Here is a 26023-nt window from a genome sequence, read left to right on the forward strand (position 1 = left end):
ACGTGTGTCTGTTTCGTGCGGTTGAACTAGTTGTCTGTTTTGAGGGATATTATTATTTTGCTTAGAAATGAAAACCGAAAACACAATAATGAAGTTGTGGTTTTCATTATTGTACTACCCATCAAATGAAAGAGAGAACTGCTGAAAATGTTTTTTTCTTCGAGGCGCCATTTTCAGCAACGTCGAGCGGAATCCGGACCATCAGATTCATCCCCCACGCGTCCACACGCCTCTCGCTTCTTCTGGCACGTCCACGCCCTCCCCTCCCCAAACGCGCAGATCCCACAACCGCAATCGCTCCCCGGAAAAAGAAACCCAAGAAGAGAGGAAAGCAGGAGATCGATGGCGGGGGAGTACCAGGAGATGGCGGCGTCGGTGCCGCCGGCGCTGAAGGCGATCACGCTCACGCACGTCCGGTACCCGCGTGGCGACCGCCTCGGCCTCTTCCTCGCCTGGGTCTCGCTCATCCCGGTCTTCATCTCGCTCGGCGGCTTCGTCTCCCACTTCATGTTCCGCCGCGAGCTGCAGGGCATCTGCTTCGCCGTGGGGCTCCTCCTCTCGCAGGTCCTCAACGAGCTCATCAAGCGCTCCGTCGCGCAGTCCCGCCCGGCCTACTGCGAGCTGCTCGAGACCTGCGACTCCCACGGCTGGCCATCCAGCCACGCGCAGTACACCTTCTTCTTCGCCACCTACCTCTCGCTCTTCGTGCTCCGACGCTCCACCGCCAGCCGCGTCACCGCCGCCCTCTCCTGGCCGCTCGCCTTCCTCACCATGCTCTCCAGGGTCTACCTCGGATACCACACCGTGCCGCAGGTGAGAGCCCGCCCCTCAATGTTTCTTTCGGATCCGATCTGATGGAATTTGGATTATTAATTCATGCACTTCTATCTAGGCAATGTTTTTTTTGTACCGTCAAAATAGTTTAGGGCATGCCTTTTGGAATGCAGGAATTGGTCACGATAACAAATTAACTGAATGTCATGACAAGAATCCAACATGAATTGAATCAACATGAACTCCTCGGTTATTTGCTTGCACCATTGGAAAATCACATGAACTTTCTTTAGAGATTCATGCCACATTTTGCAATCTAGAGGTCCAATCTTTTGCTATGAATCCCAGGGAATTTCAGTGTATGAAAGGATGGGAATTTTGGTGGCTTTTTATTCAATAGACCTGTGTAGTAATATTCCATATATATTGCAAATCCTAGAAAATTCCTTTGAAAATCTTTCAGTCTAAAGGGGCCCATAAAGCACCTTAGCTGTGTTTTCCGTGTTTCCTAAAGAAATGTTCATGAGTTCGAGATCCTTGAACGAAATGTTGTAATTAAGATGTGTCCAATGCTTTTTGGGTTAATTTCTAACCACATTTCAAAAATATGTATAAATTTGTACGGAAAGAAATAATCATCTAATACATCTTTCGAATGCTACAATTCTCCATGGAAGAAGCAGAAACAAGAAGATTTGACTAAATTATTCTTGCTAAATGTGTCGTTCTTGTCTAGCAGATGCTCCATGCTACAATTTATGATGAAACGAATGATTTTTCTCTGATAAACAGCCCCTATAAACTTCTAGTGCCCGTTAAGCCACATACGTAACTGTTTAAATACAACCTAGCATAAAGAGTTATCTTTAGCTTGGAAACAGATTTTTGCTACACTAGAATGGTCTTTATTTAGAACAGCGTCTAGTTATTGCAATTAGCAGCAATCTAATTATGGCATTTGCCAAGAAAAGCGACTATACGACACCAGCTGCCAAGTGTTTTCTCTTCTTGTCTTTGATGATAGGCTTGCGTGATGTTGGCGTACGGGAATAATTTTGGTGATTTTAGATGTCAAGTTGCAACTTTTTGTTGCCAATAGGGCTATAGGAGTTCTGACTTCTGACAACCCATGGTTCCCATGAACAATTTTGCAAGTTTCTGCTGTCTGCCTGTACTTGACACTTCCCAAATGTTACTGACAACGTTTAGCATTTGTTTTCAACCTTAACAAAATGCCTGGTTAAAAACCAATTGGTGTGACAAAGCTGGAAAAGATAACGAGCTATTATCATCTTTCCATTTCCATGGAGCAAAGTGGGTCAAACCACTATTAAAATTTAGAAGTGGTTCTTTCATAGTAGAATTCTTCCTCAATCAGTCAGTGTGATCTGACTAAGGATATCCTCCTTTAGAAAAGTAGGTATCTATCGGCATACCTACTTGTACATAGTTTTGATTTTATTACTTTTATTCTAGTCAAAGTATCATGACTGCCACTGAAAATCTTAAGAAGTTTCACTTTAATGAGTTCATCAGGTTTGCGCCGGAGCAGTAGTGGGCCTTGTATGTGGTGCTATCTGGTACTGGGTTGCCAACACCATTCTTGTTGAATACTTCCCAATGATAGAGGAAAGCGCAATTGGAAGGTGGTTGTATATCAAGGATACTTCACATATTCTAGATGTGCTCAAGTTTGAGTATGACAATGCAAGGGCAGCACGGAAGAAAGTTGCTACTGATTGAGCATGTAAGCCACAGCATATCTAACATTTTGCTCATTCATCAGATGCTGCTCAAACTTCGAAATTGCATTTGTTCCATTTTACTCATACATGGAAGCATTCTCGAAATTCGAGATGCTTAGTCCAATGGTCAGTGAAATGATTGCTGTATATTGAATTGCAGTTATTTGCCAGTGCACCAACTTAATGGTATTGCTTATATTCTTGACATGGTTTAAATATAACTATTAAGTTATTGTAGGCTGCTATTAGTCTAATATTTATCGGACCTAAAGTTGTCGTGATCCAGTAAGCCTCACCTCATATTATCATTTTGTCATAACTGATGATGTACAAATAATAAGAGATAATCAGCCTTTATTGGTTTTACCATCTTTATTAAATTATGTGAGGCAAAAGGATTTTCTCATCTTTATATGATCTGACATCATAATAGACTCTTTTCTGTCATTTTCAACTTTGATCAACCTTTATTCAAGGATATAAAATCACTTGGTCTTATATCATTGTGGCATATCGTTGCTTATATTCTCATATCAATGCAGGTTCTTCTTTTGGATTATATGCTTGGTTTATCTCAGGGGTGATAAGATCTTAACAACGTACATGGCGAGATATTTGCGTCGTTGGAGCTGGACACCGGCTACAGTTTTATTAGATGGGATACCATTGCATTTGTGGCACTTCGCCTTTCTGGTCACAAGCTATTGTTCTGTCTAGACCCAGACCCTTACTTTTTCAGATAGTTTGATGATGATTGATTTTTGTTTGCATGTACAAAATGACCACAGTAAACTATACATGTATTACTGTCGCTGGTTCACTGTTCCTTTGTACTTGATTGAAGTGCATGCGCACCAATGTTACTGAAACGTGAAGAAAACGTAAGTGGTGTATTTTTTTTCTTTAGCGTGGGCAGTGGTGATCGTCAAAATAACGATGTATAATGTGTCAGCATTGCAACAAAAGAATGCAATGTTATACGTAGTACTACTGAACGGCCTCCCTGGAAGAGACTGCAAACAGAACAAAAAAAGATTGTACTAGGTTGCTTCACTACGATGAGTCAATACTAGTATAAGTTGCTACTGGGACAATTACAAACCTTATGAGCACATGAAAAGAGCGGAATGTATACTACACTACTTGATTTCTCCTTTACAAGGTAAAACTAAAGCAGTACAAAGCTCACTTGAACAGAATGTTCATCAGTTCATCAAGCATGTACACGTTTGATCGCTCACAAAAGACGCAAAAAATAAGAAAGTCACTGCTAGACAGATGTCTCTTTGTTGCTGAGCAAACAAAGCAATCTTCGACTTCTTCCAAAGAAAGGTGGCTTAAACGAGACACATCTAGGCCGATAGGTGGATGGATGGGTGATACACATGTCAAAATCTTCCACAAACTCACATGCAAAACAAAAGGTTAAAGTGCCACGTATTATCCATTTTTCAGGCTTCAGACATCAGGTCGATAGGTGGATGGATGATAGGATGGGTGATACACATGTCAAAAACTTCGGCAAACTCACAATCAAAACACAGGGTTAAGTGCCACATATTATCCATTTTTCAGGCTTCAGACATCTCTGACTCCTGATTCGCTGACTCCTGATTCGCTGTAAGATCCGCTTGGTCAGAGGTGGTGGCATCAGGAGTGTTGAGAGAGGGGCTTTGCTTCCTTTCTGCCTGCAGTGACCGGCACAGGGACTCGAGCTTCTCCTTTTGGTTCTTATATTTGTCCAGTTGCTTCTTCATCACCTCACGCTGCAAAACCCGGCTCAAGAGCATCAGACCGTAGTGCAACGAGTGCATACAATTTTCCTAGTATGCACGCAGAGGTAATATCATACTAGGATTCTACGAATAATACTACTTGCACAGGAGTACATGCATTACCTCCTCGATGAGCTTCACAAGAGCAACATCTGAGTTCTCGCATTTGCTCTTCAGGGCTGCATTTTGCTTCCTAAATCCTTTGATTACCTTCACCATCTGTAAAAGATACACAAAATACTTGTTAAGCTCTGCAGACAAATTAGTAAGCACAAAGGTCCAAAGCAGATACAATGGTACTGAGCACGAGCCCAGTTGAGTTGTAGAACACCTGTTCCATCTCCCTCCTGTAACTCTCAAAGGTTTCATTGCTTTTTGATAGAGCATCCTGAAACGAAATAATGGAACAGTTAGCATTTACACCTATATAAATACCCCATTAAAATGGATAAACAAGAATGCTGTTTACATTACATGTTCATCGAGTGGGGGAAATCCATCGCTAAGAATACACTGGAGCGAAGGAATAAGGGAACTGAGAGAAGGATCTTTCTGCTTAAGTACCTGAAACTGCTGAAATTTTTCGCCATCGGCAGCTAGCTGTACCCGCAGGGTCTTCTCAGTACTGACAAGTTGAGAAACTTGCTCAGCGTACAACACCATTTGGGCATGTTCTTGTGCTGCCTTCGCTTGATGCTGTTTAACTTTCAGATCAGCAAGCTCAAGTTCCAGCGTCTTTTCTTTCAACTGCATATATGATGAGCCGATGAGAAACAAATGTTCACACAAAGTACAACAAACAACACACAAATCATGGTTTTGGGCTTCGTGGCAATATTGGAGAAGATACTCATGGATGAAAACTTGCAGGATATAAGCAGCATACCTGATGAGCATATTTCTGCTGAATGATATTATACTGATCAGCAAGTTCTTTGAGTTTATTTCTCAGCCTACAAAATAGCAGCCATCAGTGTACATCAAAAAAAGATTAAAATAAACTGATAGGTGAAGAATATAAATGTATCCATCACATACATATGTAATGAAGTTGCAAACTGAAACCAATGAAACTCTTAAAACTGAAGACATGCGTAAGTTACATGTTCTTACGAATTGTTCTCTTCGAACTGAGCAATGCATTCATTTTTCTGCTCCTCAAGCTTGACACCAACAGCCTACAAAATATCATAAATATAATGGTAAATAAGGAAGGACACTAGTAAACAGTGGTTCCAGATTATTGCCATGTAATGTATAACTGACCTTCATAGCATTCTCAAATTTGTCAGACATGTCCGTCCGAAAGTTCTGCCCCTGTGTTGACACCCTTTGGCACTCTTCCTGAACAAAAAAAAAAGGTAAAAACATATCACAACTGAACAAAAGTGCAAAACAGTTATACATTACTAATTTTAGTAATTTACGACTCGGAACTAATTTAACGTACCTTTAACATTTTGTTTTGGCGCTGAAATTCCCTACAAAGAGATTCTAATTTTTCTTTAACTGCAATAGCTGCAAGAGACCAAATGCAAACAATACATCTTAGTGAGTAGGAAGGATTATAGTAGAGCATACAAGACTTGAAGAACAGATTACTCGGGTATTTAGTTATAACGAATTGTTTTATTCTAATAAAGGCCCAGGAAAAAAATTAACATGATTACATGAATATTAGAGAACATTATTCCATTTAAACAAAATGCAGCTAGTGTTTGGACCACAGTTTTAAAAAACGGACCAATGACGAACTGGTCAAGCTATCAGTGGTCTGACTATTGGTTCATCGGTTCAATAGCTGGACAAGATTGAACAAATAGATTTATTTTTAGTAGTGAAATAGGTAAATAAATTTGTCAAGTAGTACAACTTCCATCGTTTCATCACTATAAACTAGTGCAGTCCAGATCTTGATAACAGGATGATAAATACAAGAACAGAACAGTAACTGAATGACATGATATGTTTGAATCCTGCATGAACATCAGAAACTGTTTGTTTATCTGGTTACACCATAGGAAAACCACATGAATTTGCTTTACGGCATGAACAACAGAACTTTTTCTAGAGGTCTAAGCTTTACCTAAAAATCATACGGAATTTTGGCTCTCGTTTTTCAATCCCATGTGCCTCTGTAAGAAAATTTTCTATTGATTGAAAATCCTAGAAATTCCTTTGAATCCTCCATCTAAAGAAGCCATAAAGCATCTTAGGATTTTCGTGCTTTTAACAGAAATGTTGATGAATCCTAAATCCTTTAAATAAAATACGTGTTGTTAAGATGTCTCCATCATTTTTGTTAACCGGATTCCAAATAAATATAGAAATCTACATAGTAACAAAGTAATCATCTAATACATCGTCCCAATAGATAGAACGGAAGACTTGTCCACGGAAGAAGCACAAAGGAAAAGATTTGGCTAAATTCTTCTTGCTAAATGTGTATAATCTAGCAGAATTCTATTCCATGCTATAATTTGTGATAAAAGAAAGGAATAAGGATACATGTTAAGGTAGGAAGGATTTTATGAGTGTAAAATACAAAACCCTAATCCAGTGTTTGCTTACATTGACTTTGTTTTGTTCTAATGAGAAGAATCCAGAACAAAAAATTCGAATTAAAACTTCCTCTATTCACATGAATATAAGAGAACTCTATTCCAACAAAAGTACAGTTATAGTGTTTGAGCAGTGAATCCTTAACTGAGAGTAAGCATTAGTCCCTCCTTTTCAGACTCTAAGGCACATTTGTTTAATTAAGACAAGACTTTCACCAACATGTTCATTTGTGGCTTATGAGACAGTAAATTGATGTTCCTTTTCAGAAGTACTTTCTCATGGTTGTCATTTTGTACCACATAAACCACTTATTAGTGGAGCAATTTGTCAGTCAAAGTCTTGTCATGAAGAATCAAATTAAGACCAACATTCTGAAATGGAGGTTCAACTGCTGGAGAAATAGGCATTGGGGTCATTTTTCATTTTTTTCACATAGAACAGAGACTTGCCTGCATCCCTCTCTGCCACCACTCTATGGTACCTCTGTGCAAGTTCCAGCAGCTCCCTGTCCTTCTCCAGCTTGCTGCCCTTCTTCACAGCCTTACGCTTTGGCTCAACACTCTCCTATGGAGTCATCAATCCAATTTAGCAAACACTAATAATACTCTTATGAACACCAATATAACAGACAGAGAGAGAGCTAAACAAATAGACACTCCGGCATTGGCAACCTTTTGGATCGCCAGAGGTTGTGCTTGCTCTACCACAAAGCTCTCCTTCATCGAATCCTTAGCCTCTGCGCCAAGAGCATCAAAACAAGGTGAGCGCACAAACATAGCCCAAAGATCAGTGCCATGGGCGAACGCGCTTAGGTTTCGCCCTGAACCGTAACTGATGATGTGGTGTTAAAAATACACGACAGCATAATACCAGGTAGTTGTGAGTGCGTGAGATAGGGAGTAGGGAGAGGGGGAGAGATCACCTCCGATGTCTGCGGCGGGCCCCTGCTGCTCGGGAGCGCTCTCCGGCTCCCAAGCGACGTTCAGATCGAGGCCCCGAAGGGTATCGGCGGCGGCGGAGGAGGAAGAGAGAGCGCCTAGGGTTTCGCTGCCGCTGTCGACGGTGGCGGCCTCGTGATCGGGGCCGAGGGCGGGATGAGGGGAACCGGCGGCGGCGGAGGCGGGGGCGGAGGAGGTGGGTGGGGCCTGGTCGGCGGAGGAGCTCTCGACGAAGCCGTCGGGGAGCGCGTCCGCCTCCGGGAGACGCGTCGCCGGCGAGGCTTCCATTGGTAGGGAGAGGCGAGAGAGTGAGGTGTCGCCGCGCAGCCCTCTGTTCCTGTCGCTTTGGGCAGGTTTGGGGAGGAAGGTTTGGACTCTGCTGCCAAGTGCCTACGCGTTCAGCACGAGGCCAGTCACCGGTCTACAACGTAGTGCAGAAACTTCGAGTGTGCAGATGTCACGGATGAATTCGTTTGTATTTGTTCTAGTATCAGAATCAAAATATGAATGACCATGAGTTCAGAATCGAATCACAGGTTGGTTTGCAATACATGGTTTCCCCTCAGAAGTACTGATACAATTTCAGTATGAGACTAACAGCATGTAATCTTAGCCAAAGTGCATATACATTTTCATAAGTGGGTACTTGGTTTTGGCCATACATTACAAAAAAACACAACTAGAGACTATGAAAAAAAGTCCTTCCTATTTTCCCCTCAGCAATCGAGTTACAATTTCAGTATCCTCCACGCTGCTAGCCACGCGGAACCTCTCAAGACAACACTGTAAGCTGCACCTCACATGCTAATATGCACTCCAGCGTCCACCAGCATCCATCTCCGCGGGGTTGTAAACATGGCGTGCTGTGTACAGAGAGGGGCATCATATCTGCCTATCGGACTACTCTCTTCATGCATGCATATATCTTCAAACGGAAGTTTATAAGCTCAAGCATCAACTTGCTGATCATGACGCTCCTGTTGAGTCTGTAGGATATGCGGCAGAGGGGCGGTTATCTTCAGCGTCTGCAAAGCCAACCGAAGAGGTTAGGAGAAGACAACAGCATCAAAAGTTGGCTCTCTCTTTAATTCAGATACACCTGTTACTGATTTTCAGTTATTGCCTTTGTTGCTTAGTGAACCGAAAAATGTAAGGGGGCTAACAAGAAATTTATTTGTCGATGCTCCTAGGAAAGGAAGGAAGAAAAAGATGATCAAACATTGGATTATGCAGGAAGAAAGTAAGGGGATGGATCATCAACACTGAACAGGCTAGAAGAAAGGACCTTCTACATGAATTTGATATCTTGGATGTTTTTTTCTGAACAAAATCTTTAGATGATGTAGATATCCAAAGAATGAAGGATGTTAAAAAGGAACTTGAAGATATTTGGGAAGTGAAGGAAGCTGCTACTTGGCGCAGAGATCTAGAGATAGAAACCTAAGAGGCTAAAGGAATGTGAAGGCAACACTGCTTAATTTAAAGCTCTTGCAAATCTTAGACATAGGAAAAAACGTCTTGCAGTTCTTGAGGGCCCTGATGGCCCTGTCTATAACACTCCTGACATGGTTTCTGTTGCCAGTGATTTTTATAAGAAACTTTGTGACTTCGGAGAAAAACCTAACATCCATTTAGGAGTGGAGTAGACTTAAGACACAGCATCAATAGCTACTTTGATTTGGATCTCTCTTTCATTTGAGTGGAGAATAATACCCAATTTAGAAAGACTCACTTCTCATTACCTTATTTGTAGTTGGATGACAAAGGACCAGCCAATGCGCATGTAAGTGATACCCACAGTCTCCAGGAACAGGCTGTAAAGGCCTCTCATAACCTCTAAAAGAGGCTCATAAAATTAGTTAAACAAAATACAGGAGCAGGGGGGTATCATCCATGGAGGTGACCCTCAGCAGAAATAATAAATGAAAGAATTACCCGTCGTATGCAAAAGAAACATCTGTATTACTAGATTCCAGGTCATCAAATTTAGGCTGCCCACCAATACCATAGAGAGGATCATCTGATAAATCGAAGGAAGAGAAATCAGGTGGTGTCTAAACTTTGGAATCTATGTTAAATTTTAATGAAATTCGGGTCTACCCCCAATCCTAGATGTAGGCTTTTGGGGAAATTGTGGATGGGTTGGTCACTTGGACCTCCACACCCTCTCATATATATAGCTCAACTTAGGCTTACATGTTAACTCATACACTAGAATAGTCTAGACACTACTACTATACTAACACTCCCTAGAATACTCTAGACTTTGCTAATAAACTAACTTAGATTCTAGCACACTACCGGAATATTCTAGACTTTCCTAGGAGACTACTAATCCCCAATTCCCCTAGAGCATTCTAGACTCTACTAGAGTACTATTACACTAATCTTAGATTCCAACACTCCCTCAAGATGGGCGATGGATATCTATCATTCCCATCTTGTTACATGCCAACAAACATTCCTTACTACCTAATCCTTTGGTTAGACAATCTGCTATTTGTTCTCTAGAGGTTACATGGCTTAACTTCAAGGTTCCTTCGTCAAGCCGTTCTTTAATGAAGAATCGATCTATTTCCACATGCTTTGTTCGGTCATGCTGAACGGGATTGTTAGCAATGTTTATTGCCGACTTGTTGTCGCACCAAAGATTCAATGGCCCTCTCCGCAGTAGCTTCAATTCGATAGGAGGCCTTTCATCCATAACATCTCACACAAACACACCGCCATTGCTCTATACTCGCTTCGCAGCTTGATCTTGAGACCACATGCCGCTTCTTGCTCCTCCAAGATACCAAGTTTCCTCCTACGAAGACACAAAAGCCTCGATGTTGACCTTCGTCATCAAGGCAACTTGCCCAATCAGCGTCACAATATCCCTCCACACTCAAGTGCCCATTGGCCTTGAACCATAGACCTTTTCCAGGACTTCCTTTCAGATAGCGTAAAATTCTATAAGCTGCCTCTAGATGTCCACTTCTTGGGTCATGCATGTAGCGGCTCACCACACTCACGGCATAAGATATATCGGGTCTCGTATGGCATAAATAGATAAGTCGACCAACAAGCCGTTGGTAGCGCTCTCTATTAACTCGGATCTCCCGACCGAGCACATAGCCGGTGATTTTGCTCAATAGGAGTTGAAGCGAAGCCGACACCCAAGCATACCAGTCTCATTGAGTAGATCCAACACATATTTCCGTTGAGAGATAACTATTCCTTTAGGAGATCTCGCAATCTCAATACCCAAGAAATACTTGAGTTGTCCTAGATCCTTAACCTCAAATTCTCTCGCTCAATCTCATCTTCACTCGGCTTATTTCATCATTATCGTCTCCGAGTGATGACAATGTCATCCACATAAACCGCAAGGATGGTAATACGACGCCCCGAATGCCTATAGAACACGGTATGATCCCTATTACATTGCTTGTAACCCATATTGCGCATGGCTCTCCGGAACCTATCAAACCATGCCCTTGGTGACCGCTTGAGACCATATAAAGACTTCTTCAATCTGCACACCTTCCCCGGGTGTTGGAGTTACTAAAGCCGAGTGGAATGTCCATATAAACTTCTTCCTGGAGATCTCCATGCAAGAAAGCATTCTTGACATCCGACTGATGCAAGGGCCAACCAAAGTTAGCAAGACAAGAAATAAGAGTTCTTATAGTACTCATCTTTGCAACGAGCGCAAAGGTCTCGTCATAGTCAATCCCATATGTTTGACCGTAACCCCTTGCCACCAACCTTGCCTTGTATCGTTCTATTTTCCCTTCGGGGATTGCTTCACTGAATACACCCATTTGCAAGTAATCGGACGTTTTCCAATCTGGAAGAGTAACAAGATCCCATGTATTGTTCTTCTCAAGAGCTTTCATTTCCTCCAACATGGCCTCGTACCACTTTGGGTCTTGTTTTGCTTCTTTCCAATCTCTTGGGATCACCACAGATTGCAATGATGCGATGAAGGCCCCGTAGTTCGTAGATAGAGATGCATATGATACATAATTAGCAATGTCATGCTCCTCCCGGTACCAATTTGGAGGTTTTCTAGCCGCAGCTCGGGTTCCTTTTCTTAAGGCAATGGGCAAGTCCATTGAATCCTCGTAATAGATGGACTCGCGTCATCGACAATTCATCGGCTTCAACACTCGTTGGAGCATGTTGCTCCCCCGCACTCGTGTGTCACTTGTCGTGGGAACTCCGTTGTTGCACATGTTGCTCCCCCTGCACCTGTGTGTCACTTGTCGTGGGAACCTGTTGTTGCTGCTGCTCATGCTGCGTTTTTCTCCGTGTATACACTTTCAAGTTCTCTTCCTCATTTGGCTTTGTCCATCTCTCTTCACTCGTAGGAGATGGAATTGAACCAACAACAACTCTGGATGGTTCATGTTCCTTTGTCCTCAAAAGTTCACTCTCCCCCTCTCGACTAGCTTCGATTGTGCTAGGAGAGTCAAAGTCAAACAACGAGCCGAGGTCCGTCTTCTCTCCATAGAACGGCTCGTACTCTCTAAATGTCATATCCATGCTAACAAATGTTCTCCGCTCACTAGGGCTCCAACACTTGTAGCCCTTTTGTCCAGATGGGTATCCAATGAAGATGCACTTCACAAAGACGAGGATCCAATTTTCCCACCGAAGGTCTATGGTCTCTAACAAAGCAAATACACCCAAACACCTTTGGCGGAACGATGAACTCATTTTGGCCATAGATCATTTCATATGGAGTCTTCATCCCAAGCACTCTTGAGGGCATCCGGTTGATGAGATAAGTAGCAGTCATAACCGCTTCACTCCACAAGAATTTGGGCACATTCATGGTAAACATAAGTGATCGAGCCACCTCCAGAGATGACGATTCTTCCTTTCAGCCTACTCCATTCCGTGGAGTAAGTATCAGGACATGAAGTTTGATGAAGTATTCCTTTTGGGAAAGAAAATTGCCAAATTCATTGTTCACATACTCCGTCCCATTATCCGTCCCGATAATTTGAATACTAGCGTTGAAGCGATTTTGGACATATGCATAGAAGTCCTTGAAGCATGTAAGAACCTCACTTTTATGTTTCGAAGATATATCCAAGTCATTCGGGAGTAGCAATCAATGAAGGTGACAAAATACTTCATCCCGCTACCGAGACCACCGGGGAAGTCCATACATCGAGTGAATCAAGCACAAAGGGCAACGTGCTCCGCATACCCACGACTCACATATGATGTCCCGGTGTGTTTTCCAAACTCACATGCATCACACACAAGTTTTTCTTTGTCCACCTTCTTCATTTCTTCAGTGGAATATCTTACTCATAGTATCAAAGGACATATGGCCCAATCGACAATGTTGGAGTATCAACCTTGCCTCATCATCATTGGTAACAACCGTGAGAGCAAGTGCACAACGCTTCATCGGTTTCCCTTCTATCCAAGTACCACAATCCCTTATGTCTCACACCTATCCCAAGCCTCCTTCCAGCCTTCCTCTCTTCAATTATACAATTATATCGATCGGCAATTATTCGACAATCAATATCATCAACCAAAGAGCTCATAGACACCAAACTCACCGGAAACGATGGAGCATATAATACCGAAGACAATGTAATGGACGGAGTGCATTTCACCGTGCCGACCCCTTTCACAAAGTTGATAAGTTCCATCGGCTGTTTGGATTGTCTCTTTATGCATGGGTGGATGTGGAGTATATGATGCAAACTCACTCCACTTACCCGTGACATGTGCCTGATGCTCCCGAACCCGAATCCAATTTGAACAAGTTCCATTTAATGCAGGAGCCTGACTTGAGATTGCTTCTTCCGTTTGTGCAAGATTCACACAATTTCCTAGGACAGTTGTTTTTCCACTTTATTTTGGAATTTCTGCACTCTCCCTTGATTGTCTCAACTTCTCAATCTCCTTGAGCAATTGAGTCATTTTCTCAAGTAGCTTCTCAATTGTTTGATTCTCCCCCATTGATCAATATTGCTGAAAATCACCAACAAACCAGCTTATGTGCTTCTTCTCTTCTCTCGCTATATTTGACCTACTCTTGCAGTTCTCTCGACCCCTCCGGATCTTTCTTCCGGCTGCACACGCAGCTTAGGTCTCTCCTCTGTCCTCTACTCGCACACGCGAAATCAGCACCTTTGCTTCTCCCTCTTCACTCGCAAGCCACAAGCAGCTGCACCTCACCCAACTGCTCCCTTCACCACCACACCGAACTTTGCAAGATTCACCACCACTCGAACGCTGCGGACGGTTGGCTCCGCACCTCTGCAGCAGCTCACATCAACACTTCTACCTCGGGCAGCACTCCACTCCTCTGCCCGTCTCGTTGTATTTCCCCGGATTTTGCGGAACTCCACCTCACTCCACCGAATCACCACAAGCAGCCCGTAGCACACACCATCACTGCCTCTAGCTCTGATACCATGTAGGCTTTTGGGGAAATTGTGGATGGGTTGGTCACTTGGACCTCCACACCCTCTCATATATATAGCTCAACTTAGGCTTACATGTTAACTCATACACTAGAATAGTCTAGACACTACTACTATACTAACACTCCCTAGAATACTCTAGACTTTGCTAATAAACTAACTTAGATTCTAGCACACTACTGGAATATTCTAGACTTTCCTAGGAGACTACTAATCCCCAATTCCCCTAGAGCATTCTAGACTCTACTAGAGTACTATTACACTAATCTTAGATTCCAACACTGGAAGACAAGAGCTCAAGTACTATTATGCCCAATAAACAGAAGTCTTTGACTTACCAACAAGAGGGTGTCCAATGTATGCAAGGTGTATCCTTATTTGGTGAGGTCGTCCTGAATGAATTTCAACCTGCACCAAGCGAGGAAAAGAAAGCGTGACATATGTAAAACCATAATATCTAAAGGAATATATAAAAGTAGGACAGAACACCAATATAAAAAAAAGCATCGCACCTGAACCAGCGATTGATTTTGCTGTGCAAGTCTCTCAAGTACGCAAACTTTGCTCATTGCTGGCTTCCCTGAAAAGTGATAATGCATGCTAAAACTACACAAGAAATTTAGCAATATTTGCTTGATATAACCTATATTGTGATTCCAGTAAGCTCATTATTGGCTCAGTGAACTTGTAGTACCTGAGGAACATGCTACATAAAGACCCTCTGCAACTCCAGGGTAATGAACCAGTCCTATGGGTTGAGTAACCACATCCTGCAGGTTTAAAGGACAAAATTATACCTATGTATTTGTAAAAATCCATTATACACAACCTTTAAGAGAGATATCAGTTTGATACTGAATAGAATAATGGTGAAATTCATAGGCGCGAGGGCGGTAGGAACAGCACCTCATCATTTTTAAGTATACCAGTTACTAATGCTCGATAGAATTTTGAAATTTTTCGTTCTTTGCCGACCTCTGTTTCATCCCTATAAATTGAATTAATCATTTACTCAGTACTGGATGGTGCTAACAGTAGACATTGTTCTTTTCAAATTTAAAATAGAAGATTGTGCACCTTTTCTTCCCAGCATTTATAGCACCTTCTGCAAAATAAGAGGCAAGTCGAACTTTGGCAATCTTTGTCTTGGCACAAAGAAGCAGACCTAACATGGAGTACACAGGTCATCAGCAATAGCGACGACATTAAATATGGCAATGCAGCAGTAACAAACATTTTGCTGCGACACGTATTTTAACCAAAAAAAAGAGTATGAAACTGAGGCTTCATTGTAGAAGAGCTCTTTGTTACATTATGGTAAGAAAAGAGTTCGTTATCATCCCAGTGAACAACCCATCCTGTTAATAATATTAATAGCTTACGAGTTGTGCCTCTTCTGAGATAGTGTATGGAATAAACTTTTGGCATTAACACCTTGCAACATTTCAGAGTAATACCAGGAATAGGCAATATGTCCTACTAGATCCTTGGTTTCACAGGCAAGACACAAAGTTCATGTATGCTAGACCTCAACTGATCATCTACGACACAGAATTTCTGGGTAGGAGGGAACCAGATAAAACAAGAAACAACCTGATGTGCCCCTTCCTAATCGATGAACAGGTACAGGATGCAATTGCACATCTTTTCTCTTGGAGCGGCTTGATGGGGGCATCTTCCACTCTTTCCACTGAAGCTGTGCTAGAACAGTGCGCTGCTGGAAGAGTCCTTTAGGCAGAACTTGCAAACCGGAAGGCTTATTAAGGGCAACCTGACAAAATCAGCTGATTTCTGACTATGATTCTATAGCTTCATGTGTTATAACTCATTTTAATAAGCATACATAGGAATGAATGGAGATTCACGCTAGCCAAAAATCAATCAATACTCCCTTCGGTCCATATTACTTGCCGCTGATTTGCCATTTGGTAGAGCTTTGTACTAAATCAGCGACAAGTAATATGGATCTGAGGGAGTGCATCATTTGCAACTACAGCAGCAATTCCCCTCTTGTGCAGCAGTCTCTTGTACATCTCTCTTATTAATAAAGCTTTTTTTACGGGGCTTTCATACAGTTTTCAGTTCAAAAGAAACTACCCTAGCAATAAAAGCAGACAAGCATGACAATGGAAAGAAGATGTGGCTTGCAAAAGTTAGAGGAAAATACTTGGACCTTGCCAACCATCTAGGCTAAACGACGGTTGGATAGAATGTGTTTTCATGCAATTTAGCAAGAATTTCAGGTTAATGTGCATACCATGTCCTCATCTTCATAAAGCACTTGAAGCAAATGTGGTGCAGATGGCTCCTGCCACGCGAGGCGATGATATACCAATTTAGAACCCTCCCTGAAAAACCAGATCCAAATGAAATGCATGTCATAATGATATCACTTTAGATGCAAAAGTATATACTGCAAATAGAAGAAGAAAAGTACCGGAGGATCATATCTGGATCAGTGACAACTTGACCATCAACTGTTATCTGCAAACATAATCTTAAAGCTTTCATCTGTACTCCAACTCACATGTGAAGTAAAATTCCAAAACATACTAATTAGCTACAGCATATACAATTTTCTCATGCGTATATTTGAGACGCTCAATAGCTCAAAAGGGAAAAGGGAAAAAACATCAGCATGAATGATCCGCACAGCTAGAAATTCATAACAACAAATATCAACTAATTGCAAAATTAAATTAAATTAAATAAGCTACACTAGTACATACGCACATCTTAATACACCAGCCAAACGAGAAGGGTAAAAAAAAAAACAGAACGACGAGGGAAATTAGCTACTGGTTGGATGCTGCATACTCTGCGTACCTGGCCATTACGAATCCTATGAATCCACCTGCAGAGGCGACCGCCACCACAATCAAATCAACACGCTCACGGAGATTAGCAAGTGAGTGTAGCCATCAGATACATACCCGAGCAATGGCGCAGAGCTCTTATAGTTCTCGGAGTAGAACTCGGTCAAGGTGGTGGTGGTTTCCGCATCTTCTCGCGTGTGAAGAAATCAGAGGAGGTAACAAAACCAGGAAAGAAGAGAGCGGAGGATGGAGGGGAGGGGAGACTGACCAGCGCACCGGAACGTGTCGGTGTAGGAGAGTCCTTCGTTGAGGTCTGGCCATGGCCTCCCGAAGGAGTAGTTCCCCTGCGACAGTGGAGTTTCTCCGGCGGCGGCCATCGCGTCGGCCGTCCGAGTGTGACAATTGCAAATTAGTCCACTTGGCTTTTTTAGAAGAGTCCACTAGGTTTCTGATTTCATATTTGGGGGAATTGGAATGAGAGCAACATGCACAAGGAGAAACTTGGAAGACATTGAAGGGCTTGGCATTCAACTTGCTCCAACACAGATGTTGATACTGAGATTAACGCCAATTCAGTGCTTGGATGTTCATGTATTTGAAACTTGAATCAAGAGAGCCACCGATACCTATTCCTATGTGGATGGTGATTGGTGGAAGTGTTGAATTGCAGTCTTATAACAATATATTATCATTATACTTCCTTACAGCATGTGAATATGTTTGAATAATTATACATTGCATATAACAATAAAAAATACAGATAAAATAAACTTTCCAAGAAGGCTAATTCGCCATTTCTGGATATCACTACCTGGAGCACTCAGTGTACGCATCTTAATAGTAATGGAAAGAGATATATAGATATGTATATGTATGAATACAAACTTCCCTCCCCTTTTGTCTAGTGTTTGGACAACAAGGCAACAATTGATCGCAATACATCTTAATTCGCTTCCAAGAAATGTTATACAAAATCTGATTGCTAACATCTACTCTGCACCAATTTATTGCCCCCTTGATGAGTCAATATTTGATCGCCACAAAATCTCAAAGGTATGCCATGCCTGGCTCCTGTCGCTACAAACACTGATTCCTACAGGCTCAAGGATCCTCAACCTAGCTCCTTATATATAGGAGGTAGCCGACAAAGCAGAAAGGTCTGATGTTAGTGTCTTCCCTGTCTCATTTTGACACTCCAACAACAACATCCGAATGAAATCGTGAAGAAACAACACCAATAAACTACTTGTAAAGCTTTTAAAGCAATTTCCCATTCGGGATGGTAACGACGCTTTACTTCACTTATTTTCAGTTGGTTTCGGAATTCTCTTGTAGTCGTAGCTGTTTATGTCCACCTTTTGCTGCAAAGCCTATAATGCAGAGAGAGGGAGCTCATAAGTCAGGCCGATCATGAAAACAATTTAGCAGACCTTGTTTCTTTCACATATGATGAACACTACATTACCTTCAGTTCATCCTCGAGTGAGAGGTTCTTAGGCTTATAGGCCCCTTCCACGGGCCCTGTTCGGCTCAGAGCTTTTGTTGTCTCTACAACCTCCCATTCTATATCCTCCTTTTCCTTTGTTACCTCTTTGCTGCAAAATACAAATGAACTAGCACCGTCAAATATGTAAAACACGAGAATGCCTATATACAATTTGATACTAAGCTAGCATAATAATTTTGGCCAGTGCAGAAAGGTGAGAATGGCTTACCCTCCCTGTATAAGATGACCTAGACCGACCGCACCAAACACTGTCAAAGAAATGAGTGGAAGACCATATCGAACAAATGGATGTTTTCGCCCCCATCGTTTGAATTGTGAGGCTTGTTGAGCAATCTTAGGGTCAACTCTCTGAGTCGCATTCATCGCGGAATTTGACCTTTGCAAGGTAACTGTCATGATAACAGAAAGTAGAATTAAGATCATAACAGTTGATAGTAAGAGATCTCAGCAAGAAGGATTTGTTCTTGGGTGAGTAGGACGCTGTAAAATGGTTTGTGATCGTTCAGATTTTCAGATCAGCATATAGGATGCAGTTTCCTTTTTGCAATTCAATTAAGGTTTAATTATACAAAAAAAAAATAGACTTCATTGACAGCCCCAAATTAATAACAGGTTCCAGATTATCATAGCAATCAAACCAACCTCTAATGACCCAGACAGCGGAGCAGATAAAGTTTTAGCAAACGAGTCAACAAATGCCTGCACAGTGAAAGCTATACATGAATGTCCAGTACCAGCAGTATTTCCTTGGGGTTAAGTATTCTAACCAGTAACAACCATGCAGCGTAATAGCATATAACATAACCCAATTTGGTAGAAATATGAATGTTTCAACATTTCAGCTCCATAGAAAAAATTGGGTATGGCATGTTAAAGTTATTTGGACCATACATGCAGATATGCAACAACCCAGGGGTACTGAAGACTAAATCATAGAACAGCCGCATCTTGGCCTAAAAAGACACATAGAACAGCAAGGTTCATCTCTCCATTTTTGCAAATCTAGAAACATCAAAATTAACTAGTTAGGAAGAACTGGCTATGTTCCACGAAGACCATCACATAAGAAAAATACTGTCAAAAGGACTTGGTTCACTTATGTACCATCCAAAGATACTGCTGTTTGCCACTATATTCACTAATTTAACGCACTGACTAATGAAAACTAAATCGAGAAATCAGAAGAATCTGAATTTCGCTTCACGGTTAGACTCTGTTGTTTGTTGCTATTCTCTGATTTGAGGAAATATCTTAAGGGACGTTTCTGCAAATACAGATTAATTAAATTACCCTAAAAAAGATGAATTCTCCATTGATGGGATCTCTCTGCCTGGGGCGGCCAATACACGCACCTCCGGCCAGCTTGCTGCAGCATATACTCCTTAATCCCTCTCAATTTTCCTAAAAACTCATCTCAGACGCCTAGGTCTAGGGCGGTGTATAGAAGGGGATGGGGTTTACCTGAGCCCCCGCCCTTCCGTCCGTGCTGGCTGCCGGTCGCCGCAGCCGAAGGGATGCGCGCGGGCGGGCGTGCGTAGGGAGAGGGGAGGGACGCGAGCGAGATGAACAGGAAGGAGGGAGGCAAGCAGACTGAGCGTTTATGAAGAAAGCATGCAGAGATAAGAGCCGCGGAGAAGCTCGTATACCTAGGGTCCACGGGAGCCACCCGGCCGCCGGAGTTATCACGGTCGCCGCGCCGGCAGCAGAGGCGGGTTGCCGCGGGGAGGGTTGGGCGAGATTGCTTTTTTTTTTTTTTTTTGAGCATAGGTTGGGCGAGATTGCTGAGGGCAGGAGCTAGGGCCGATGGCCGAAGCGTCGTTGGATCCTGTCTTCGTTTTTCGGGTCTTGGGCCTCCACTCCAATGGTCTACTAGTACGTACAACTGATGGGCTCCCCTCCGTCTAGCTCGAACCGGGCCCGAGCGCCTACGCTCTTATTTGTACTCCAATGGCATGTCAGCCAGCCTCCCGTCTCCGGATGCCTCGTCCTGTTCTGGCCGCCGGGGAGCCACGAGGCTCGTCGAATGCAAGAGTTGTGCAGGAAATAGTTCAAGTCCGCAAGAGTCCGGGGAAAGATATTTCGCAATCAGAACCTGATCCAGATTAACCACAGCGACACGGCGACGGCATACATCAGGAATCAGAAAGGCCACAACACGAAAGCAGTAACATTTCTGGAAACAGGATGGCTGGAAGCCTGGAACAGCAAGGCCACTATCATAGCTGACGGGGCAACACAACCATCCCATTACATCATGACATCACAAAGTACATCCAATTGTGCAAAATAAGTATGCAAGGGCGTCGCGATATCAACGGCCAATAGAACGTCAATGTCGAGAGCTATACTAGAGGCGCACCGAGCAGGTGATGTGCAGCAGACCTTCTGATCGAGACTCTTTGTACATTATAGCGAACCAGCGCATTCACCAGCACAAGCCTTCTCCCGTCCAGCCTCCGGAGTCCAGAGCCTTGTTTATACTCGCGCGCGGGCAGGCTCTGCAAGGTCAGCATCCTCCACTAGTGGCAAAGAAAAGCCTATCTTTTCCTGTGAGGTCTGTGTTAAAAGTCGTAGGTAGTAACGTCTTCTTGTATCTATACTGATGATCCTGAAAATCAGGCAGAGCCTGTTGGTTCTTGCTCCTGTTCCGCAGCTTCTTCCTCATACACTGTTGCTGTTTCTTTCGCGAGTTCTGGGGTCGCTTCACTGGTTTCGGGTACGGGGTCGATAGGGCCCTGCGGAGTGCCGAACAGAGTGGAGAATATCTGCCTGTGGCACTCGTCGCAGAAACAGAAGTACGAGAAGTGGCCTTCGTCGAGGAGTTTGTGAACCGTGGCTCCTGGAACCATCCTCCGGACAAACTCGGTCGCTGACGGAGGCACCACCCGGTCATCCATTCCCTGTTACAAAAAAATTTAATGAGTTCAGTGCTTCAGGATGAACTTAGCCAAGTGGGGATGCAGAAGGTATAATTCGAAGGACAATAGGATTCATCAAGCAGTATATTGTTTGGACAGTAGCAGTTAATTGCATCCAATAATGACATGTTGTGCTAGTGCAAGTCATTGCTGTCAATATCAACAGGTAGACCTTGAGCTTCCTAATCATGCAATACATGACCATTTCAACTATAACTAAATACATATGCAAAGGCCACCTTGTGCTGTTCTAATTCCAAACAAATTCAACTACTAAGGTTGTTTAACAATAGTGCTCATGAAAAGCAGCTGGACAGTATGCTCTACTAACCACAAGCCACTGTCATTCAACTAGAAATCAAGCTGAAATATCTATATAGTTGGATTAACTGCAACTGTACACAAATATGCCATCTCGATTCAAAATCAACAGTTATTTCTAGCAAACAGATTACAAACCTGCCATATGTGTATTGGGCCCAGAAATCCCACCCACTCTCGTTCAGTGTGGCTGAACAGAGACATGATCAATTCAAATAATCCCTGATCCTCTTTCTTCTGCATTTGAATGTCAGACAGGCTGAAACCCCAATCAGATACTTGCATCACAGCTTCCTCTACAAATGGTTGCGCATCTGCCTGGCGCACAGACTCTGCAGCATCCTTTTCCCAGAATGCATTGAACATAGGAGCTTCCAGTAAAGTTTTATCCTGAGCAACGCACAAAAGATTAGCATTTGGCATGAAAAAATGTGAATTCTTAAGCTCAGAAAATCATTACTAGTTTCAGGCTTTGTCAAAGGAATGCCATGGACATAATTGAACAAATCAGTTACTAGATGCTGCTATCCTTTGTGGAAGTGGAACGTATGCTGCAGTTATGTTATTACAGGGAAACCAATGCATTAACAGCAATTAAACGACAGTTCACTCAAGAGCTCAAGCCCAAATGGATGTATCTATAGCATTCTTCTGGGTCTTATATTGGGTACATAAGATCACTGGAGAGTTAAATCACACACACAAAAATGTGATGTTATATTTTTCAATATAGAACAGAAGTTTCTCATTTCCTAACTACAATGTGTGGCCTACTCTTGTATCATCGTCCGAGGTACAAGATACCCCACTACAAATCCTGCATCTAATTCATTTATGGATAATAAGGACTAATGGTATAACCGGAACAGATTCGAGATAGCATTTGCACCTGAAGATTGTAAAAAACACTGGTAACAGCATACCTTCTTTCCCAGTGACAGTGATAACCAACTCTCAGGCTGTCCTTGCTTTCCAGAAAGGAAGCTCCGGTGATAGAAGAGGCGCAATAGTGATGGGAACCTCCGAGCTAAAATGTGCATTAGTTTCCTTTTAGTTGACCACCTGTCCCATATTTTACGCTTCTCATCTTTGCTCATCTTGGAGTCATATGGATTTGCCATAGGGGCGAACATTGCTGCACCTGGATTTAGGAGAATGTGTCAACCATGAGAATTCTATCATAAGTGTAAAATATCACAAAAACTTCAACAAGAAATGCAAGCCTACGTTCTTGCAGACTTGGAATATAAAACCAAAAATGATTTTGACTGATCATAATTTTACAGCTTAAGATCAAATACTGATAGACATGGAATTGAAAACATTGTCACTATGTCTTTACAAAACTAAGGTTCCAGAGAAGGAACATGCGGTGCTCCGAATTAGAAGCATATCCAAATCTTCTACTTAATGAATAAAAAATAAGATTTTCATTTAAGAAAGATTTAGAGGATGTTTGAACAGTTTGGTCATCTGATTTCACAACCATGGGACAGGGCTATGAACAGAATACTCCAAAAGAACATGGCAAAGCATCCAGGGTCGGGTACCTGCCACTCGGTCAGGAATGTAGCGAAGAGCACTCCAAGCATGCATGCCACCTCCAGAATAGCCTACTACCCAGAACTTGTCCACAACCCCGAGGGCGTCGGCCAAATGAAGCATGTCCAATGCAGAAGAATTGAGATTTCGGCCTGGATGAGGATCACTTTCACCAAAACCAGGAAGATCATAGGTCACAAGTCGTGCCCCAAATTCCTCTAGAAGTGATGTGCTGATCCCAGGGATTCCTGCATTGAAAGGGACAGAGTGGATTAAAAATGCAGCACGGTGCATATATAATAGCCCAGAAAGGATGTAACAATTGTCCTCACCCGCTAGCCTTGACGAAAGAAAAGAATGGGGAGCAATCAGTGAAAATCTTGCCCTGTCAGCTGAAATTCCTTTCTCTTCATAAGCCAGATGCCGTCCATCAGGAAGTTGAAACCTTTTAGCGTTCGGGGGGCTTATGTAGAGTTTCTTCGGTTGCTCTACTGGGGTTGGGGTATCATCAACGCTTCCCACACCTAATACTGCATAGGAAGAGTGTCAGTAATGAAGCAATCAAATCAGTTAAGCAGGTGCAGTGCATTTACTTCGACAGGTAGATACTGCTACACGCTGGTGAATGAAATACTTCGTACAAGAGACTTCTACTGGTGCCTGATGCAATGACAGAATGATAGTGCAATACCAAATAGAATAAATTTGACATATAAGAATTCACAATGGCACATGATATGTTTTTTACTATTTTTTTTCCTTGCCCAACAGGTTAACAAGAATGGGATCATCATAAAACTAGACAAATGAACAAAACACCTAACGTTGAGACATTGAAGATTGACCAAGACCTGCCGGTTAGCAAGCAAGAAGCTTTATGTTTACCTGAGACCTGAATACTATAATATTTTTGAAGGATTAAATACTATAATAGGCAAAAGATATTAATAATAGAGGGCATACGGCTAAAGTAAGCAGCTAGCCAGCTAGGCAACTCAACAGTACAACAAATGACTGCCCATAACATTAGCCATTAAGCTGACTTGGTAGCTCTATCAGAATTTTAAAAGAGAGTGATTTTTAGAATCAACAGAAGCACATTCATCCGGCTACTATTGAAGAGATAATTACAACCATGCTGTATAAATCGGAGAAGGAAGTGGGCCTAGAACCAACCCAGAGCCACGATTAGCTCCGGTGATTTATACCGGATTTAAGAAGAGACCATGACGGTCTTCTATTTAGAATCAACGGAAGCTCGTGCATTTATCAGTCAAGAGAGGATTACAATTGTGCCGTATAAACTGAAGATGGGGTCAGCACAGAACCAACCCAAAGTCCAAAGACAGCCTATGCTCGGGACTAGGCTGTACTGCCTTGCCTTTCTACCCGGCCAACGAATGTTTGCCGAATCACACTAGGCAGTAGGCATGGATCCCACATTGCGACCTTTTGTCCTCAACATTGACGAAAAACAAAAGCCGTGCAGAGGAAGAAGGGGGCTGATTTTGAAATCCGAAGCAAACCCTCGGGGGTTGGGAAATCAGCGCACAGTTGGCGTTCCCAGAGCCGGTCCGTTAGATCCAGCAAATACTAGGCGCAACGCGCGTACCATGGCGCGCGGGGCCCACGCTGGACGCTGGGCCGGAGGCGCGCTCGCGCGCGAGGTAAGAGCAAGAGCGGCGGGCGAGAGAGTAAGGAGACGAGCGGCGGGCGGACGGTTACGTACCGAGGAGCGCGACGAAGGCGACGGCGGCGACGACGGCCCAGCAGCGGGCGGGGTCGCGGTCCTCGGGGAGGAACTCGTTCATGAAGCTGAGGCGCTTGCCGGCGGCGGCGGCGGGGCGGCGCAGGCGGCGCGCGAGGTCGCTGTCCTCGGCGCCGGCGAGGCTCTGCGCGGCCACGTCCCAGACGCCGAGCCCCAGCTCCCGCAGCATCTCCGCCGTCGACTGCGCGAACCCCTTGGCCTGCTGCGCCCACCCCTCCTCCGGCTTCGGCTCCTCGTCCTCGCCGTCGTACCAGCCGCGGGCCGAATTGGGCGCCGAAGCTGATGCCGGCGCCGCGTCGGCGACGAGCGTGGCGAGCTCCTCGTGCCACGTCATCGTCGCCGCCGCCGCCATCTCGCCGCCGATCGCTCCGCGTGCGTTTGGTGGGGGTGTGCGCTGTGGGAGAGCGGGCGAGGAGTGGCGAGTCACTGGGAGAAGAAGAAAGAAAATGGGGAGGGGTTGAAATTGAAACGGAGGCGAACCGGGGGCTGGTGGGTGGGCCCCGCCGGCGGGTATGGGTCTGGGTGGGTTTTGTCCTCGTTGGTTGTTGTTCTTTTTCTTTTTTTTTAGAAAGTTTGTTGCTGTTCTTGGGTTGCTTTCGTGGACGCGACGCAGGCGGCACACGGATCTGCGCCGCAGGATGTGAGAATTGAACGGCAACCGCTGTTAATGGGCGGTTGGATTCACGCGGAACGGCCTACGGGTACCCTCTCATTCGTACCAGCAGATGTCAATACAATACTTCTTCTGTTCCAAATTAAGTGTCACTACTTTAGTTAAATTTGATATAGATACAGATGATATCAGGGACGATGCTACAAATTTAGCAAGGGAGATTCATTAGTGCATACTTAGCAAGGGATTCCTAAAAACACTAGTGTCAGCTCACACCGATGGCAATGCTGCAGCTCCGTCCCAG

General features: G+C 43.5%; 5 protein-coding genes across 5 annotated transcripts; 1 reads left to right on the plus strand and 4 right to left on the minus strand.

Moving 5' to 3' along the window:
* The first annotated feature begins 312 nt into the window (after positions 1-312).
* LOC124702268 (lipid phosphate phosphatase gamma-like) lies at positions 313-3339 on the plus strand. Its single transcript, XM_047234393.1, has 3 exons — positions 313-813; positions 2311-2521; positions 3062-3339. The coding sequence occupies exons 1-2, from the start codon at positions 343-345 to the stop codon at positions 2515-2517; spliced, it is 678 nt and encodes a 225-aa protein (XP_047090349.1). The 5' UTR covers positions 313-342; the 3' UTR covers positions 2518-2521; positions 3062-3339.
* A 448-nt stretch (positions 3340-3787) lies between these two features.
* LOC124702266 (alpha-taxilin-like) lies at positions 3788-8128 on the minus strand. The gene is made up of 11 exons (XM_047234390.1): positions 7779-8128; positions 7528-7592; positions 7306-7420; positions 5745-5812; positions 5561-5638; positions 5408-5472; positions 5181-5247; positions 4859-5041; positions 4626-4682; positions 4418-4513; positions 3788-4285 (listed from the first exon to the last, which is right to left on the minus strand). Exons 1-11 carry the CDS (start codon positions 8080-8082, stop codon positions 4091-4093), a joined length of 1293 nt encoding a protein of 430 aa, XP_047090346.1. The 5' UTR covers positions 8083-8128; the 3' UTR covers positions 3788-4090.
* A 205-nt stretch (positions 8129-8333) lies between these two features.
* LOC124702267 (RNA pseudouridine synthase 5-like) lies at positions 8334-17435 on the minus strand. Its single transcript, XM_047234391.1, has 14 exons — positions 17319-17435; positions 17168-17237; positions 17061-17088; positions 16672-16718; positions 16492-16582; positions 15828-16005; positions 15312-15399; positions 15141-15222; positions 14929-15004; positions 14747-14814; positions 14573-14642; positions 9730-9814; positions 9537-9630; positions 8334-8819 (listed from the first exon to the last, which is right to left on the minus strand). The coding sequence occupies exons 1-14, from the start codon at positions 17425-17427 to the stop codon at positions 8742-8744; spliced, it is 1164 nt and encodes a 387-aa protein (XP_047090347.1). The 5' UTR covers positions 17428-17435; the 3' UTR covers positions 8334-8741.
* A 485-nt stretch (positions 17436-17920) lies between these two features.
* Positions 17921-21070, minus strand: LOC124695477. The gene is made up of 5 exons (XM_047228317.1): positions 20917-21070; positions 20019-20147; positions 18766-18946; positions 18516-18645; positions 17921-18420 (listed from the first exon to the last, which is right to left on the minus strand). The coding sequence occupies exons 1-5, from the start codon at positions 21068-21070 to the stop codon at positions 18349-18351; spliced, it is 666 nt and encodes a 221-aa protein (XP_047084273.1). The 3' UTR covers positions 17921-18348.
* LOC124702269 lies at positions 20743-25492 on the minus strand. Its single transcript, XM_047234394.1, has 6 exons — positions 25068-25492; positions 23671-23868; positions 23347-23586; positions 22720-22937; positions 21935-22186; positions 20743-21457 (listed from the first exon to the last, which is right to left on the minus strand). Exons 1-6 carry the CDS (start codon positions 25456-25458, stop codon positions 21173-21175), a joined length of 1584 nt encoding a protein of 527 aa, XP_047090350.1. The 5' UTR covers positions 25459-25492; the 3' UTR covers positions 20743-21172.
* Between the last annotated feature and the right edge of the window lie 531 nt (positions 25493-26023).

This window comes from Lolium rigidum, chromosome 3, assembly GCF_022539505.1.
Source record: "Lolium rigidum isolate FL_2022 chromosome 3, APGP_CSIRO_Lrig_0.1, whole genome shotgun sequence".
Classification (NCBI taxonomy): domain Eukaryota; kingdom Viridiplantae; phylum Streptophyta; class Magnoliopsida; order Poales; family Poaceae; genus Lolium; species Lolium rigidum.

Excerpts from the sequence above, each read along its gene's own strand:
- LOC124702268 (XM_047234393.1), top strand. The coding sequence starts at position 343 with ATGGCGGGGGAGTACCAGGAGATGGCGGCGTCGGTGCCGCCGGCGCTG. Across the intron at positions 814-2,310 it reads GATACCACACCGTGCCGCAG|GTTTGCGCCGGAGCAGTAGT; the intron begins GTGAGAGCCCGC and ends TGAGTTCATCAG.
- LOC124702266 (XM_047234390.1), bottom strand. The coding sequence starts at position 8,082 with ATGGAAGCCTCGCCGGCGACGCGTCTCCCGGAGGCGGACGCGCTCCCC. Across the intron at positions 7,421-7,527 it reads AACCTCTGGCGATCCAAAAG|GAGAGTGTTGAGCCAAAGCG; the intron begins GTTGCCAATGCC and ends ATGACTCCATAG. Across the intron at positions 4,286-4,417 it reads TTGTGAAGCTCATCGAGGAG|CGTGAGGTGATGAAGAAGCA; the intron begins GTAATGCATGTA and ends CGGGTTTTGCAG.
- LOC124702267 (XM_047234391.1), bottom strand. The coding sequence starts at position 17,427 with ATGGCCGCCGCCGGAGAAACTCCACTGTCGCAGGGGAACTACTCCTTC. Across the intron at positions 16,719-17,060 it reads ATAGGATTCGTAATGGCCAG|ATAACAGTTGATGGTCAAGT; the intron begins GTACGCAGAGTA and ends TTATGTTTGCAG. Across the intron at positions 9,631-9,729 it reads GTTTCTTTTGCATACGACGG|AGGTTATGAGAGGCCTTTAC; the intron begins GTAATTCTTTCA and ends AGCCTCTTTTAG.
- LOC124695477 (XM_047228317.1), bottom strand. The coding sequence starts at position 21,070 with ATGCTGACCTTGCAGAGCCTGCCCGCGCGCGAGTATAAACAAGGCTCT. Across the intron at positions 20,148-20,916 it reads TGCTGCACATCACCTGCTCG|TCTGCTTGCCTCCCTCCTTC; the intron begins GTGCGCCTCTAG and ends ATAAACGCTCAG. Across the intron at positions 18,646-18,765 it reads GGTCATCTTATACAGGGAGG|CAAAGAGGTAACAAAGGAAA; the intron begins GTAAGCCATTCT and ends TGTATTTTGCAG.
- LOC124702269 (XM_047234394.1), bottom strand. The coding sequence starts at position 25,458 with ATGGCGGCGGCGGCGACGATGACGTGGCACGAGGAGCTCGCCACGCTC. Across the intron at positions 23,587-23,670 it reads TCTTTCGTCAAGGCTAGCGG|GAATCCCTGGGATCAGCACA; the intron begins GTGAGGACAATT and ends CTTTCAATGCAG. Across the intron at positions 22,938-23,346 it reads CATTCCTGACCGAGTGGCAG|GTGCAGCAATGTTCGCCCCT; the intron begins GTACCCGACCCT and ends TCCTAAATCCAG.